We start from the raw sequence: 18,575 nt of genomic DNA, 5'->3' as shown, positions 1-18,575 counted from the left end.
TCACTTAAAGCTAGATGTGTTCTTCTTTTATGTCACTTTGGGACAGCCTTTCTTCAACATATCTTTCCTTACCAACAAAGAAAGCTCTTGCAAACAACCTGCACGTTTGACCCCATCCTTGGAAATACGTAACTGGAATAAATGCCATAGATAACTATTAGTGAAGAAATAACCCAGTAGCAAAATGGTCTAAACATTCAGCCCACCACATGTTGGAACAAGAGAGAGAGAGACAGGAGGGGAAGAGCGAGAGACTTAAACAATCCATCAATGTTGCTTTATTAAAATCTTTATTCACACAATGTTGCTTTATGCGGAATCTGACCCCAGGGGATACAAGTAGAAAGTCATGATTGCATTCTGTTTTCTTATTAGCAACCTCCATTTGTGCAGCTGCTCCCAGGGGCAATCCTCTGACAGCTCCAAGAGGGGTGTCTGTTTCAAGCATCTTGCTCCAGCTGCCACAGCAAATAAATTACCTTCTTAATAAATTAGTATTTTTCAGTTGAAGTTTGTTTGGCAAGACACACTCCAGTTCATTAGCTGCTGGAAGAGGAGCCGACTTCAGTGTCTCCTCCAGCCCAACTGCTGACTTCGGAAGGAGGAGATAAATAGCAGATGGCTGATGATGCTCTCCTTTTAATTAGTTCTTGATTTCTGTGCTTCAAGCGCTCTGATATTACTAATATCCACAACCCAACCATTTTGTAACATCTGGAGCCAGCGGATTACGGCGTGCACAGTGAACAAGGATCAGAAGTCGTCATGAAAACCTCATTGACAGCACACAGCACCTGCCTCACAAATGACACTGTTTTTCAGAGATTCAAGCAGACCCTGTTTGCATGTGGATGCTGCTTATTTCCTTTGCAATGGTTACAATTGATTTTAAAATTTCTCAGGGTTCTGTATTGAAGCAAGACAACGATCGCTGCCAAAATGACAGAGGTTATCAAAAGGCCAAGATCAGATCTTCCTGATTTTGGGTAAGGGAGGAATTTATTCTTTCCTGCTGCAGAACACCAAGCTCCAGTGGTGTTTACAGTGACTAGAAGCATCAAAAAAAGAAGAAAAAAAGCAACCATTTCCTGCTTTCTCCTACTGATTGATGCAGGACTTCATGCCCTTTGTTTATGAGTAAACTAATACAGTGCTTTAAATCTTTGACATTCATACTGGGGGAAAACTTAGCCCCCCAGTTTCCATCTGACAGCAAAACCTTCAGCTTAGAGCCCCATGAACAAGCAATACATAAGCCCTGAAAACTAATTTGATTTTCATAAAGACAGAATGACTTTTTTTGGAATCCATGATTAAATCAAATGTAAACGATCATGACTGATCATATAGAACCCAAAACATCAAATTTTGGTAGATCCTTACCAAAATATTAAGTGCTTATGATTAAGCTCAAAGAGAAGAACACACTTTAAAAAACATTACAAGCCACTACACCATGTGCTTCTCCGTCTCCTCTTTGTGTAAATCATCTTCAATTTCTTGGGAAACAGCTTATGCCAAAATGCCTCATTATGAACTTATTCTGCTTCAGAATAAATGCATTCACCAACCACCTAACTGTTGCCCGCAGTGCTTCCCGACGCTGTCTGGATCAACCACCAAAATCTGACTGCCAGCCAAGCGACAGGCCAGCTCAGCCAGCCAGAGCCCATGGCAGTCCCTACATGGCTCCTGCCCACGCTCACCAACAGCTGAGGGCACTTGCTCCTGCCCCAAGGGAACCCACAAGGCACAATCCACACCGGTGGGGTTAAACTCACCAAAGGACCATGGCTTCTAAAGCATGCGATAAAGAGGCACTAGTTTAACACCAGTGTCCTAAAAGCTGGCTGTGCATTACAGTCCTGACTAGTAACACCAGTAAATAACTCAACATCCCATCCTGACTGTGGGGGGGGTCTGTGATGTGGCCAAGTCCAGAAAAGATCTAGCAGAACATAAATTTCAATTTCAGGTAAAGAGTTGCATTCTATTTTCAAGAGACTCTGCTCAGGCCATGACAGAAAGACTTCAACAAAATAAATCTGCAATTAAAAAAATAACCTCTCTCACTAACACCTCTTTGATCAGGTACAGCAGCAGGTGCAAGAACAGGAACAGCTCTCTATCTACTGCAGAGCTGGAAAGATTTTGACAGACAAATCAAGGGAAAGGTCTTAAATCAACGTTTTGCTGCTCTTGCTTACAAGTCCAATAATACACAATCACTCTGGGAAGTGAGCTCTCTCCTTACTTCTAAGGACCACACTGTCTGAACTGAAAAGTGATACACAGCTGTTAAATTTGGAAAAGTAATGATGAAGCTGCTTCCCTTCTGGAGACACAGATTCAGACCTACCGCGAGTGTGACAAGTTTTATAGCCACCAGCTCATCTGCAGTGCAGGCTGAGGCAGGGCTGAAGGATGACAGCACTAGCACAAGATGAGTGCTACAGGTCTGCCCTGAAAAGCCAACTTACACCAACTCTCAACTATCTATGGCAAAACCATCAGGAGTGAGAACGCCAGGATGACCACCCCAGTCAGAACATCACAGCAGGAATTGCAGGAAGCAGCTGGGGAAGGCAGAAAATGTACTGGAAGCACTCACAGCTTCACAGCTCAGCCACAAGCCAGGCCTGGTAGATGGTGGGACTGAAAACCTGCCGGTGTCCACAAAACAGCAGCACTGAGCTGTGATTACAACATCAAGCAGCAGGAAGCGCATCTCCGTATGAGATGAAGAAGAAAGACCACAGCTCAGGGTTCCCTCCACTCTTCAGGGCCTTGCCCACGGCTGTGGGTTACTGTGGAAGTCCAGCAACACACCTCTCTTCCCCCAGTGCAACACACCCAGATGTCCCACGTGAAATCGGGCACAGAGTAAGCACCATCACCTCACTTCGCTTAACATAACCTGCTTCCAGGGAGAGATCCTGTCCTCCTCCTCCTCAGCTACAATATAATGAAAATTTGGTTAATAGAGACATGGCACTGCAAGGATATTTTCTCTACTCAGACCTGGCCAGACTCCTTATAAATGGAAAACAGTGACAGGACACGTAGAAACTTACTTTAACTCCTTAATTACCAAGTGCTGTATAACCACCCTGTCCTTCCCTAGATCTCCAACCCTGTGGATAAATCTTTGATAGGACTTCAGCAAAAACACTGAAGCATTATCACATGAGGCAAACCCCCTTCCCAGCTTTTTATTGAGGAAAAGTCAACTGAGCAGCAGAGGTCCCCTCTCCCACCCCTAATGGCATTCAGAAGAACATCCCACCCCCGGGGGGGGTGGCACAACTCTTCAGTCTAATAATTATTTTATTCACCACTTCCTCTTTCTCTAGAGAAGCAGCAAAATGCCTAACCAGCTCACAGCTGATTATGTACAACCCTGAATCAGACAAAAACTCACAAGAGTATACGTGGGGAAAAGAAGGGGAGAGGATCGTATGGTTCATCTCCATTTGTCCCCTCTAGATTCAGTCCACAAATTAGTGTCTGTATTCCACACACTTCCACCAACACCAAGAGCCATTTTTATCCAGTGCAACGTCCACTGCCGGCAATGGACACACCACCATGGCCAAGACGCCATTACAGGTACTGAGCCCTCCAAGGCTCCAACTTCCCACCTCTCACTGCTGTCAGCCCAAGGTAAAAGCCAGTGTCACCTCTGTTCCTCTGGCTCGGAAGCTTTCCTGTTCATTTCAGTCCCTCTTGGCCACAGCCTTTCCGAACTGATTGTGCTGTTTTTCTATCGCTTTTTTGTTTGTTTGTTTTTTAAAAAAAAGGAGTTTCATCTGTGTTCCACTACAATTACAAATGAGACAGAGTCATCCTGTCTTCCACCAGCACAACATCTGGCCCAAACTGGTCTGTGCACTGCTTCACTGTAGCCAGAATGCTGAGAAGCCGCTGGTCTAGGGCATCCAGATGAGGGTCAGAAAGCACTGGTGAGATGGGGTCATGCGACATAGCAGTTTTTAAGGCAGACTTCAGCACTCCATTCTTCAGGTAATTAAGTCTGTTCCAGGTAGAAACCCGGATGCTGCAAAAGAAAAACAAGCACGTCATCACACCACCATCTAGTTGAAGTCCCATCAGCAATACCAAAGCCAACCTCTTGAGGGAACCTGTTACATCAAGAATGGAGTCTTGTTACAAAAGTCGTTTTGAGATGGGAGGGTCCAGGTATGAACTGCATTATATGCAATATCTAAGTGAAACTCGAAAACTGAAGGTGAAGAAGAAAGAATCTGTGACGTAATTCTTATGTTGTACAAGAGCACTTTCAACTGCTAGCAAGGAAGTTCTTCAGTCCTGAGGCCTCCCAGACACAATTTGCAAAGGAAAGAAAATTAACAGTCTGGCTGTTAATTCAAACACAAAACTCATGTCACCTCAGGAAGAGCATCTCTGACCAACAGATAATCACAAAGGATGGAAATCAGTTGACTGAACCACCAAGAAAGTGAACACAGCAGAAATTTTTCTGCTTCATTGGCTGTTGAACTTGTTCATGTCAGCCCATCTGGAAACTGTCTTGTTCTCTGGAGTCTCCTGGGATTTTCCCCCAAATTTTTGTGGTTTTGCACCACTGGTCTAAACTCTTGGCTTTTGATGGCCTCTAAAGAAACCAGCAATATAAGAAAGTATTGTAACAAACCTATAGTTACAACAATTTTGCATATCAATTCTTATATGGTATTTGCCTGGCATCAGAAAGAAAGGATATCTGAAAAGCAGGAAACTGCACAGATGAACTTCTCTTACGGTTGCATTTGATATAATCTACATGCGAAAGACTCCAAAGGATCCTCATAAAGCAGGAAACTAAATACGCATTTAAAAATAATGTAGGAAAACTAAAGAATCTGAAAAACATTTAGTTTAAGTTTCTTCTAAAAGAATCTTGCAGAATGTAGGCCAGGTGTACTGTAGCATGGATACAGCCTTGCTTAGCGCAAGCAGGGGGTGAGACCTCAGGCTTTCTGCAGAGTTCCCAGGTTTCACAGCCCTTGATGAATCTGGGAGACAGAACCTTCCAAGGACAGAAGCTCAAGAACTCTCAGTTACATACTTAATTTGGAAGGCTTAAAGGAGTTGATGTTATCTTGAAGTAACAGAGGCAGCGAATGCATATATCAGTATTTTTCTTCCTGGAACATTTATCTATTTGTTACTGAAATTAGCAATGGCCTGGTGAGAGAGCTGCCACAGAAAACAGAAATCAACAAGTCACAGCCTCTGAAAATAAAATGAACAAAACCACAGCTCACAAGGCCGGAGCAGAAACAAAATCCTGCAAAAAATCTAACTTCACTTTGAAAGCAACGCCCTGAGCAGTGCTGCAGTCTTGTTCAGAAAGAACATTTGGAAATGAAGGTAATTAAGTTGCCAGACACGTTGAGTCTTTGCTTCTGTCAGGGAGAACTCAAACTGCGATGTGAACTTTCATTCGGCAGGAGCTGGATGCAGGCAGCTGCAGATGCAAAGTACCTGTCACACTGACTAAGGATTGATTTGAACCAGTGACCTAGAGGTGAGACTACTTCCTACGGTCTACCCTCTGACTTACTGCCTTAAGGAAAATGTATTTCTCAGCTTCTTGAGCAGCGAAAATACATCAAACAAACATAGTACCTCAAGAACGCAAAGCACTATGTACCCAAGCAAACATTTTCAGGTTACCAGAAGGCTTCAGACTTTAAAATTATATTGCAAACCTAAGGACAGCAACTGCACAAGTAGAGTGAATAGCATCCCTGCATTTGACTTACATGCAGCACTGATAAAGAGGAGCTAAGATACTTCTTTCATCCAGGGCAGGGTTTCCAAAGCTGAAAAGCAAAATCAAAACCAAGTGAACCAGTTGAACTCCTAATGTTGTTCTCAACATCAACAAATTTGTAAAGAATTAAAAAAAATCAGTACTAGGCAATTCCATGCTTCAATAGATCAAACAATTTAAATTAAAATATAAATAGGTTATGACCAATTACAGCTATAACTCTCAACAGCATTAGCTAAAGTACCAGATAAATAGAAGCAACACCTGTATACCTAGTTCTTTATCAGACTAAGGCACCTAAGAAACAAACTTCAGAGGAGTTTAGAACTTGAGCTGGGGAAAGAAATAATTGGTATTCTGCACATCGAGAGCAGGAGCTTTGCCTGTCTGACACAGCTGGACAGGGAACGAATGAAATAACAGCCACATGCTGTTTCAGATGGCCGAGCTCAGAAAAACATTTCAACAAACAAGGTGATCAGCTTTAACATTTCATGATCATACTTTCTAAGGGAGGCCTGACAAAAAGATTTCATAATATCTCAAACACTTTTTTTTTTTTAATTAATAATTTCACCCCCTCATAATACTGTTTTCAACAAAGGACATTTCCCTCAATACATAACTTAGTCTAGGAGTTTGGCATTATTCTGCTCAAATAATTCTGTTACTAATAGCTTTAAAACTGGAATAAGCTCCCCAGGGAAGTGGTCATGACATCAAGGAGTGTCTGGATGATGCCCTTTGTCATACGGGTTAGTTTTAGGTAGCCCTGGGAGGAGCAGGGAGTTGGACTCAATGATCCTTATGGGTGCTTTCCATCTTGAGATATTATAAGATTCTATGAAAAAAACCTGTTTCCCTACCCCTTATCTCAAAGGAGCTGAAAGAACTTTACTTGCTTTCAAGAACACAATTTAATTCTGGGCCTGCAAAGCCCCACCGGAAATGTTTTCATAACGTTATAAGCACATACCATAATGAAAGGTCTGACATGACCTTCAACTATCATTCAGTTCCAGTGACTAATACATTAATTTCCTCCTAACACATTGCCAGAGCATTATAGAAAGACATTTTTTGCCAAATTCACCTAAAGCAGTCTGAAAGAAGCAATAATTAAGCAGTCCCAAGGTGGAACGCATCCTGCTGACAGAACTGAAGGCATGTTACTGAATAGGCTGATGCATAAAGACAAAATACTCAACTCAGCCACTGCAGACAAATTACAAAGGAAGGAAGGAATCCACGACACGAAAGACAAATGGGGAAAGAAATGGTAACTCCAAGCCTTGAGGCTTGATCTGTCTAGATCAGAGGTGTCAACTGCTGTGTATGTGTTGTGTAAGCGGTATGTAAAGCCACTGCAGGGCAGAGCCTGGCACAGGAACCACCAGACCTAACCACCAAAGGCTGGTCCATCTGCAGAAGGGAAAACTCACTGTCACTGCAGATCGTAGCGCCCATCAGAAAAAAAAATAATTGGGACTCTCTGGACTAAACCATGAGAAACAAAAATACTGGAATAGTTTATCTTTGTTTTTAAGAAAAATAAAGCAAATTGTTATTATTTAAACAAGGCTATATCTTCAACAGGACTTTTAACTTAAACTATACCAGCCAACATACCAAAATTATAGCTAAACCAGAACAACTCACATTTTAAACACATATGCTAAAGGGTAAAGTCTGGTCTCAAGAAGGACATTTGCATTCTCAGTTACCACATGCTTCATAACAGGGTATCAGTTCTATCCCCATTTTAAACTTTTAGCCTCTTAAAGCCAGAGCAGACAGATCCAGAAGGCAGGGAATGCTAAATTATTCAGAGACATGTTTTGAAAAGATCTACTTTTACTATGGCACTCATTCACCCTAGTAAATAATAATAAGTTTTTAATCTTCTATTAATTAAAAGCATAAAAGGGAGGGGCTTTTCTGGGGATAAGAGAGACACAAGCAAACCTTTGAAAGTTGCTTGGGGAAAAAAAGGTCATACTGTGCTAATTTGGCTGCTTCTGTAGTTTAAGACTTTGCTCAGTGATAGTATCTAGAGCAGAGAGAGAGAGTAAGCATCACAGTCTAGTATTTGGTGAGTAATTTCTGATAAGAAGGAAAGCTTTGGATTTTTAGCACAAAAAGTATTAATGAAAAAATTAGCGAGAGAAATTAAAAACGGAGAGATACAGAGCAGATAAACATGTGTCCTTCTGCTCGCCACTGCCTGCCACCAGGATTTCCCTTTACCTTTTAGCATTATCCAAGAGGATGAGCATACTGGCTCCTTCATCATCCTGGAAACTCTCATAGTGATGCCGGTCAGCGTTCCCAATCAAATAGTCAAAGATGGCGGTGTCAATGATATCAAGGAGACGAGGGCCCGAGTCATATGGTGAGGTCTTCTTCACGGCATCACAATAGCTTTCATCATACTCCCACCTGGGGGCCATCAAGAGAAGCCAAATCAAATCCTCAAGGAATGCACACCAACGGTATTTAAAGCTGCCCCTTTATTTACTTATGAGTGTGTAAAGAAAGGGTGAGTGCAGCGGTCAAGGCTATATAAAGAAGAAAGAGCTAGAGAAAAGTGTTTTATTAAAAGACTAAAACCTGTATTAACACCCTAGCATATGGAGCAAGCGATAGGTTCAGTGCAAAGTTACACATCATCTTCGTACAGAAAACAAGTTCAGAGTTTGCCTCCCCACTGCTCACAATTCAGGAATGGTTGGGCTGCCTCAGAGCAAGACTACCATCACCATTTGCCTCCCTTAACTTCCTAACTAAGGAAGTTCTAACTAATCTAACTAAATATAAGCACTGTGTCTATTCCCATTGCCTTGACCTGCTTCCATCAGTCTTGCTTTCCAGTGATCCTTGTAATTTTTTCTAATGTAAATAGCCTCATCATGGTTACTAATGACCTCCTCTGTCCTGAGGAGAACAGCTTCCTATGTGTTCATTCTCCTTCACTTGCAGTTGTCTCTTTCCTCTCCCCTTTCTTTTCAGAGTTTCTCATCTTCTCCACCGGCAAGATTTCAAGCTTCCTTTTTTTCTCTTCTCCTTCTACACATAAACTAAGCAAGTACTTGTGGTCTTGTAATGGGGATGTCACACCTCAATTCTCCAAAGCTAGGATTTTAAATTTTCTCATTTTCTTCTTTACAGTTTTCAAAGCTATTCAACACCACCACCAAACAGTGAAGTCTCTGGTGTATATCCTTTCCATCTGTCAACCTAAATAACAAGTACATCTATAACATCTTCCATGTAAGGACTGAAACAATTGTTCACAAAACAGCAGTTAAGTTGGAAATGCCTTAAACCATCTGCGAACTGGAAACAGAAAAGGAGGAAACACAAGCTGGAGAGGCTTGCTGACATGCGTAAAATTGCAGAGAGTCGTAAAAGCAGTGAGAAGATCAGAATTTAACTACTAGAACTGTCACATACCCCGCCTCGTTTTCTAGGGGTCTGGAGCCTAAGCTCCCAGTAACCCATCTTTCCTCCAGTTATCTAAATCAGAGTATTCAAAAATTTATCTTCTCAGTGGTTTTTTTTGACACATCACACACTCCTCAAATGCTGTCTCTCTTTTTCATCAAGGTCCAACTCACATTCCAACATAGAGGACAAATCCACAAGGGAAAAGTCTCTGAACATACTCCTACTTGTACTGGATACATTTCTTTTAGGCTACATCCCTCTCTCCCTCAAGTGTTTCTCTGTCCTCTCATTTTACTTTAGATCAGTACTTAATCTCCTTGCAACAATTTTTCAGATATACTATGCTCTCTCTTCTCATTTTCCATTCAGTTTTTCAAGATGGACCTTTCTCCGACATTTATTTCTGATCATTTATATTGTATTAGCATAGGACTTTGAAGGTCAGGGATTTTATCTATTACATGTCCATTAAAAATTATGTACACTAATGTGACTATATGAATTATGTTCAAAAGGTCAACTCAGACAGAGTAGAAGCAGCTAAATCTGAAAAAAAAAAAATCTAGTTATTTTTCCATAATTACCAGACAAAGAAAAAGGAGAGCATGACATCTAGAACTTCTAATTCTCCAGATGCTCTCAAAGTGAAAAGCGCAACACGACAAGGTGCAAAACAACAGAACCATGCAATCCCATCTGAACACGGCAAGAGCAAGTAAGTTTAAAATACACTGAATATCAAATCAGCATAGGTATCCTGCATAAGCAGGCAATTTATGATGAAAAACAGTCTCTCAAAAAAAGAAACACTCCAGAAATTCTGTGAATTCATTACTGCAATTTACCACATAGTAAATACAGGTGATTTTGACCTGCTGAAAAGGAGATAACATCTGCTGCTCAAGAATCAATACATTTAATACTCTAAAACAATTCAAAGGTGTTGGATGAGGTTGGTTCTGAACAATCATGTCATTGAAAATCAATGGATATTTTAGATCAAGGACTGAAAAAAACCTCTTTCCATTCATTTGTTGAGGACACAAACTTGGAAAAATTTACTAAGTTCAAAACCATCTGCTCTGGTCATGGCAAAAACCATCTCCAACCCAAATACTCAGACATGTTGCATCTATCATATAAGATTGCCAGATCTCATGTTTGTCCTCCTCTGAAAGCATTCTTTAGCTGCTGAGCATGGTCACCAAATACTGATGCTACTCAAAGCAAAGAACTTTTCAGTGCCTGCTTAACCTAAACCATCTCCACAGCTCTTGAAACAAACTACAAGGACAATGAAATCAGGTCTGACAGAAAACAACACAGTGCTACCATATTTTAGGAGGTTACAGAAAGGCACAGTGTCAAAAGAAGGTCTAATGGCACACGATAAGAGTCTTGATTTGCCCAGGGCCAAGATTTTCCAGAGCTTAGAGTGACTGTACAGTGGAGCTCTGTTCCAGACAAAAAGTAGGAAAAGAACAGCACTTAGTACTGTGGAAAACAATGAATATTTCTTTCTTTCTTGTTTTAATTTAAATTTCATCCTAGACTTCTTGACTTCTAGTGCCACATCAAGAAAGCTGTCGGCAAAACTCTAGGTTTCAAGAACACTTGCTCCTTAATTAGCCACTGTATTGCAAGGGTACTTCCAGTACAAATTATCATCAATAAAGAATAACCCTATCATGTGCTCATACCTGGCGAGTTTGCCTTCACGGTATGTCCTACCCCACGGGTGCCGATGCTTCTGAAGAGGCCAGACATCTGGTAGCCACAGAGTAACTGACCCCTCCATGATGTCCCCATCTGCACAAGCTGGTTCTGTTTCCCGACAATAGTAGCACTTCCCATAGAAGCAAGTGTTATTACCTTAAAAAAACCCCAAACAAACAGGTATCAAAAGAGTAGAATTTAACCCAAGAAATGGAGCAGCATATGGTTGCAGTAGAGCCTCTCCTGCAATAGAATTTCACTGCACTTGACCTCATGCTTCCCATTCCCTGAGAGCGAGGGCCTCAAAAGAGCATCTAAAAAGACATCCATTAATTCAAAGCAACATTAAAGACTAATATTCATAAGGAGAGAGTAATTATATTTTCTAATGTTTTATCACACTGACAGTTAATACAACACCGCACTACCAACAAGTTTTTGTGATCCTTTCCTAGTCCTTAGGACCTTGACTTTGCAACCGTAGCACTACTTCTTCCCAGATCTACCCATTTCTTTAGTTCATGCTCCACAGAACCGATGGTTTCAAGGAATCTAAGGAAAGGCAATGAAAATTTCTGAGGCCATAATTTTCAAGTCAGCATTTCTGCTAGAACACCACTTAGTTATCTTGGCTGAAACTAGAAAAAGTAAAGTCTGCCTGAAGCAATCTGAATGCAAAGAGTTTGGCAAGGCAAGAGCTACTCTCATCTGAAAGTTACACCTTGTATGAAAGTGTTAGGCAAACTTACTAGGTGAGACTACCAACAGTGCTTGTAAAAGAAATATACAGAGGCACACATATTTATCAGCTGTAATTAACTATCATCTCTAGAGTCTTCTTATTTAAAAAAAAAAAACAAAACACAGGAGTAATAATTGGATATTTTATGAAAAGCCTGAAGGAGTTGAAGCTGCAGCATAAGTCATTTCTTGGTGCTTAATCGCCACCTGGTAGGAGTTCACATTAATAATTGCCATTAAGTGTCCTTCACCGCATTATTACTGTAAGCAACATATGGAAATTCTGACACATTTAGTTATGAATGCTCAGCAGACTCTGTTGTAACAGAAACACCACCTAACACCGACGCACCAGCTCTATAAATCATCCCAAATCACCACTGTGTTCACGTTAAATAAAATTCCATATTTTTTTTCCTTTCAGGTCTAATCATAGAATTTTCTAACCACCTCTGACAGCAGAGAGAAAATTCTTACTCAAAAAAATCCCATCTGTAACATCAGCACGAGGAAACACAGGAAACTTACAGAGGGAATAACCACTTGGAGAAAATGAAATCCTCCTCCCCCGCCAAATGGGGTTACACAAGCGTTACGATCTCTCTTGGCACAGAAAGAGACTTACCAGCTTCCTGTATCACAGTTAACTGTTCCATAACTATGTCAGATTCTCATGGCTTTTTTTCCTCATGGAAAAAAAAAAGTCTGTTCACGGACTGCACAATCCATGAAATCCACTTACCTACAGTCATGAAGGTACCCAGAAGCTGCTCTGTGGCAACTGGTTTGATCTCCGTACGTAGATTCACAAACCTGCCAACCACCAACGGAGCTCGTCGGAAACCTAGAATTCTGATTTGGGGTGAAAAAACATGACATGAGATTTTGCAACATAGGCAGCAGATCTAAATTAAAACAAAACAAAAACACAGTCTCCATGCGATTGTCTGAAATTGAGATGACCAAAACCAAAAAATAAATTGGAATTGGAACCCTGCAGCGACCTCCTCTCTTCTCCAAGGCAAAGTAAAGAAACTAATTTTTTTAAGTGCCTGGATGTTAAACTTGCTTTATAGGCCATCAGTGACGCTTCTTTATTAAAGCATTTACAGCAGAGCAACACGGGATCCAATTCTCAGAAATCAGATCTCATAGCAGAAATATCCATCATCTGTCTTGCGTACAAGGCTAAAGCAGTAACCATATGGCCTTTGGACTGGTCACCTGGAAAGATCATTTATAATTTGTGGGAATTACTATCTATTAAAATGTTATGTTTAAGCCCAATTCAATTATACCGGAAAGTAAACAATCTAGGAGTTATTTTGCTTGGCATGAAGGGGAAGAAGGGAAGAGAGAATGGTAGAACAAATCTAAATGCCTGAAGTGTCTGGAAAAAAAGAGAAGTGGGAAGAATAACCATCATAGAACTTGCAGTCACAGTGTGATCCAGGTTCCACTCCCACGTCTGCCACAGTCTTTACTCTGTGACCACAAATGACTTGGGTATTCTTAATGTAGTTTTAACAGTGCTAAAAAGAGAGGCACAAACATCAGTACAATGTCACCCCCAACTCTCTTAATGGACTTTTGAAACCTTTTTGGTAGTCTTTGCATCTCAGAAAAAGAGACTGAAACGGTACTGTCCCTTCTACAAAAGGGACAATCCATATTCCACAGAGATACTGGGAGAGTCACTCTAACCTCTGCCTGTATTTTCAGACCCACAGCTGAAAAGCCACTACCCTGCATTGCACAGCCTCCCCATTAGCGCTAAACATACAGTATCATTCAGATCCTTCTTGAAACAATATCATCCTCAGACAAAATATGTAACTGTCACCATTCAAAACAAAGATACATGCTGAAGTTATGTGGGCAGTTAGCTTCTCCTAGGTGTTCTAGAAAAATACAGAGGTCCATATCCACAGACACAGGAGAACGGTAAAAAGAAACAAGCACAAAACTACAACAAAGTAGACAGCAAGGAAGAGCTAAGAAAGAGGAGTTTGGACGCTGGAAAGAGGCTTTGAATTGTTGCTTTACAATGTTTGATCACTGCATTTTCAGGGAAACTGAAGTCTATATGCTTCTTGAAAGCACAAACAGACAGACAACAGACATCTGGGTACATCATCTTTCTTTGGTCTTGAAATACTCTGATCTTGGCACACCACTTCAAGATTGAAACAGCAGCGCTGGGCATTACACAACTAGTTATCATCAAACCTTCCTAGAATTACTAATTTTCATTGCCTGTGCAATGAGTTCCACAGATGAATTAGTACTAGCAAACGTATCTTTTACCACCTACGAATTCAGTCACAATGATGAGCCTCTTATTTATGTACTGAGAAACCTCAGCTTCAGTCCAACCATTCCATTCATTATTACATTTGTCCCTCCTTATTCCCCTTCTCAAGACTTTAAGTCTTTTCACGTAAGAATTTTTCACATTTTTAATTACCTGCAGAAATCTTCTCCAAAGTGCCGACACAGTCCTCTTATAATGAGGAGACCAAGACTGTGCTCATTTATTCTAGGTGAAACTGCACCTCGAACTCATACTTTATGACTATTAACATTCAGTATTAGGTATTTTCTGTCCAGTTCTTTGTATGTCCTGTAACTTTGTTTTTCTTCAGATAATTGCACCTCCAGTTCAGGTCCATCAAACCACCTGAGTACTCTTGAATACAATTAATATATGAATAGCTGCTTTTTCTCTAGGATGCACTGATTCATATTTAGGCTAGACTAAACAGTCTAGACATTAGAATTAACTTTTTAGTGTACTGGACATTAACTTAACATACACATTCAGCATTTCAGACTCTTCCACAGGATTTGGCTAAGCTCTTCTGTATAATACGAAATATCATCTGTTTCGGTACTCATTCTCTTTTCCAGATTTTCAAACAAATCTTAAATTTAGAATCTTGCACAGATCTTCAAAATGAAGTTTTCACAAAAAAAAAAAAAAGAGCTAGTAATTTTTATTTTTTGTTTCAATGTGCTACATTGGTAGGTTTAGAAACAGATCATATCTGAGGTGTATTCTTCAAGAGGCCCTTTGTTCCCCAACTCCCCAACAGTATTTACCAGAGAGAGTAAAACCAGTTAACCCACAATAGTTCCATACCTATCCAAGTGAAAGGCTGCCACTTCTGCGTTGTGTCTGTCGTAGCCGGCATATGGTTCTCCTTCCACTACATAATCCCTGGCATATCTGTAAATGAGATAAGTCAAATAAAGTGATTCATGCAGGATTCACATCAACTCTGCTGTTCGGAGTAACAACTGCAATAACAGTACTATGTTAAACAGGCTCTGGGTCACTTTCAAAATGATTGCCAATGGGAGAGAGAAAAATTACTAATGAGATTAAATAGCGTACAGACTATTGAAGTAGTAAATAAGGAGGAAAGGTCAGTAATGTACAGTGGTCTCAAGAGCTGGGGAAGTGGTGCCCATTCAAACTAATGAGTTTTAATTCAACCATATGCCAAGTCACATCTAAGAACAAAGAGCACATACCCAGCTACAGAACAGGGGACTATTTGTACTGGAAAGCAGCAACTCCACAAATGATTTTGGTCTTAGAATGGATTGTGGATTAACATGAAAATACAATCTGATATTGTGGAAGAAATGCCAAACGCAATCTTTAGTAACTAGAAGATCAGCAAGCATGAATCTGAGGATAATACTGGATATAAAAAGACCCTTTATTCTGCTGGAGAAAAGACATAATGAACAGCAAGAAACAGAAATTAGACACTCATTACAACAACAATGGTATATTTTGGTGAAATGGTGGGCTTTTGTTTCTTTTTCTTTTCTTTTGTAATAGATGTTACTTAAATAGTCAAGGCAAACACAAACTTCTGAGATTCATGGCATTTCAGTCAGGTCTAGATGGTGCTTAAGAAACATGCTTCAGATGAGCATAAAATATCACAATTAGGCTGGGTCTTAAGGAATTTTGAAATGAGACAGCTAACCCTAAGAATATGTCCTCAAAGTCAAGTCTTTTGTATGCACTTACAGCAGGCTTTTGAAAACATGGTCACGTTTTGAAAGCTGCAGAGCTCAAACTTATTTGAAAAAAACCAACCCACTTCTTGCTTCCATACACAGTAGGCATCTAGTCCTTTCTAGAGCAAAGGTGGCAAATCAAGAGAATTCATTCTTCTTTCCCAACCAGTAAGTTTTCTCAAAACAGTTTTTAGTAGTAACTTTCATATACCTTTCAAAAAAAAAAGGTAGTTAAAGAGACTATCTTGCAATGACAGAACAAAACTCTACCTACAAGCCTAGCTATTCAGCAGTCACAAACAGAACATGGGTCTACCAGTAAGGCTAGGGCCATACTGTCTAGCACTCCTATAAACTGTCTAACGTTCCTATAAACATTCCCAGCTGCACATGTCCTTGACAGAGCATAGTCACTGTGTTCTCCTGCACAGACATTCCATTATGGGAATGTAATTTAATGCTTAGTGAAACGCTTTACAGCACTCACTTATACAGAAAGCACTATAGAAATGCCATGTCTTGTTATTGCATTTATTGGACAAGCTGCCTGTCGTACCACCAAGACTTTGGTGTGAAAGGTTCACAGTGTTTAACCACAGCCGAGCCCCACAGTGAAGCTCTAGCCAGACCAGTAACTGACCATACAGAAACAGGCCCGGGAATTCAAGAAGTGGAGGGTAGATGTTTTTTTAACTCATTCTCAAATAATTCATTAACATGACAGAAAAACTTCATGCTTGCTCAACCCATTATCCTTTGCAGAGAGATCTGCTCATTCCATGATGACACCACTTTACGTTTGCAGTACACTCCATGAAACACACCTGCCTTACTTTTACATTTTTCTTCTCCTTTTCCCCAAAGGCAAACAGTTCAAAAAACTTTACAGTTGTGCACAGAACTTTTCATAGATGTTCAATCACGTCAAATTTCCCTGTGGATCACCATAAACAGAGGCCATACCAAGGAAGTATCATTACTTGCCCATTCTTACATTGCTCCTCCAGTATTCGCTATTGACAGATGGGAAACTCAGGAGCTTTCTCTCTGACCTACCAAGCCATTTTACAGTCTTCATGCAGCTTCACCAGACACCCAGATCTACTTTTAAGATCACTGTCAACTTTCACTCCTTCCCTGCTCTTGAACTGCATTTTCTCATGGCAGTTTGACATGACCCTTACTCAGAAAGAGCAGGCAGACTTGTCCCCACACTGCCAGAACCTGCACTCCCACAATCAGGGAAGCACTGCTTAGAAACATCAGCTTTAACCAAGGTTCCCCGAGGGCTGAACACAGTGATTATTCTTTTAACCTGAAGACAGGCTGTTTGAGCATCAAAGCTACACAGCCTGAGAGATGTTGCCACAGCAATCTAACCTAGACGATCAGCAAGGCTTTATACTGTCTCACAAATAACAGAATGGTCTTTACATTTACGTATAAATTTGTAACTTAAACATTAATACAACAACATGCAGATAAAGAAAACAGGTAAAGCAGTTATTAATTCGGGCACTGAAGACAATATTTACCTCTTGGGTTTGAAGACAACCTTCTGTCCTCCTTCAAGTATTAGCAAAGCTTTCAGTTGAGTCCCTTTGTATCCCACATCAGCTTTTATGATTTTCTTTGTTGTCATGGCATGCATAACAGCCCCTAGCTCGGGTGTCTCCTCGGGGTACACCTCCCGGGGCACCACCCATTGGGCAGCAATCTCCCAAGGGGACTGCAACGTATGGTCAAGCCGAGGGTCCAGTTCTACATGGAGGCTTGCCATCATACGGTGAAAGGCGCGCTGGTCCTCCCGGTTGGCAGCTGAGGTGTCCAAGTTGTCAATGAGGAAAACCTTTGTGAAAATGAAGATGACAAGGAGGATGGCCAACAGCACAACTCGCTGCTTTAGCTTCATGGTGACCTTCAACCCTTCTCCCCTGACTCTTTCTTCCAAGTGTTACAGGAAGTCTATTGGAGATCAGGGTGAGGAAGGGGATGTTAGTTAATGAATTTCATTGATAACTTGCATTGTGAAAGAGGTATCAACACTGAAGCATCTTCTGGTACCCCTAAAAATAAACAGAACACAAACTTACAAAACTGCATTCCTGCAGATCCCACCAAACTCTAAATCAAGTTTATTCTTGGAAGGTAAGTCTGCTGTTATGTACGCTTGTATCCTAAAGCCCAAACATTTCTATTTAAACACATGGGGTTTGCTGTCTTCCTGAAGCCCTTCAGTGATCTGCAAGAAAAGGGAAATTGCCCGATAGCATCTCTGCAAGCTGAAATTATAGCAGCTGCAACTACCATGGGCAAGACTTTGGCAGAGAATTGTAGTTTAAGTTGATGGCTCCCATTTCACAAACACTTTTCCATTAGCAAGAGAACCCATGACCTCTGGTTTCCTAAAGATTTGTCCCTCAAGAGGAAGCCCGCAGGTAGATTTTTCAACATCTGACAACTGCTGAGAACAGTTCATAGCCCAGTTTCCTCAAAGTACAAGACATAAAGACAGACTAGACTTAATCTGTTTATCACCTCTCTTTTGCTGTCACTATAATTTACATATCTTTTGTCCATTCTTAAAAGAAAAAAAAAAGAAGAAGAAAAAGGGGAATATATCTACTTCCTTACCATTAACTATGTATCTTCTGCAGTCAACTGTAAAACCAATAACCACAAAAAATATACAAAGTATCTGTAATCTCAATACCAAATTAAAAAGAAAAAAAAAACCCCAAACCCTAATACTGCCTCTTCTCAGAAACCTCACCTACAACACAGTTAAAGACACATTTGTGTTTCTATATTTACAATGGGCTGCAGGACATGC

The 18,575-nt window shown here is 40.6% G+C and overlaps 1 protein-coding gene across 1 annotated transcript; it reads right to left on the bottom strand.

Annotated features, from left to right (window-relative positions):
- Positions 1–255: 255 nt before the first annotated feature.
- Positions 256–17,826, bottom strand: FAM20B (family with sequence similarity 20 member B). The gene is made up of 7 exons (XM_014943516.1): positions 17,278–17,826; positions 14,847–14,933; positions 12,447–12,556; positions 10,948–11,119; positions 8,048–8,239; positions 5,790–5,849; positions 256–4,057 (listed from the first exon to the last, which is right to left on the bottom strand). The coding sequence occupies exons 1-7, from the start codon at positions 17,652–17,654 to the stop codon at positions 3,826–3,828; spliced, it is 1,230 nt and encodes a 409-aa protein (XP_014799002.1). The 5' UTR covers positions 17,655–17,826; the 3' UTR covers positions 256–3,825.
- Positions 17,827–18,575: the final 749 nt, after the last annotated feature.

Source organism: Calidris pugnax, unplaced genomic scaffold, assembly GCF_001431845.1.
Source record: "Calidris pugnax isolate Ruff unplaced genomic scaffold, ASM143184v1 scaffold63, whole genome shotgun sequence".
Lineage (NCBI taxonomy): Eukaryota > Metazoa > Chordata > Aves > Charadriiformes > Scolopacidae > Calidris > Calidris pugnax.
This window is presented reverse-complemented; position numbering and strand designations above follow the sequence as displayed.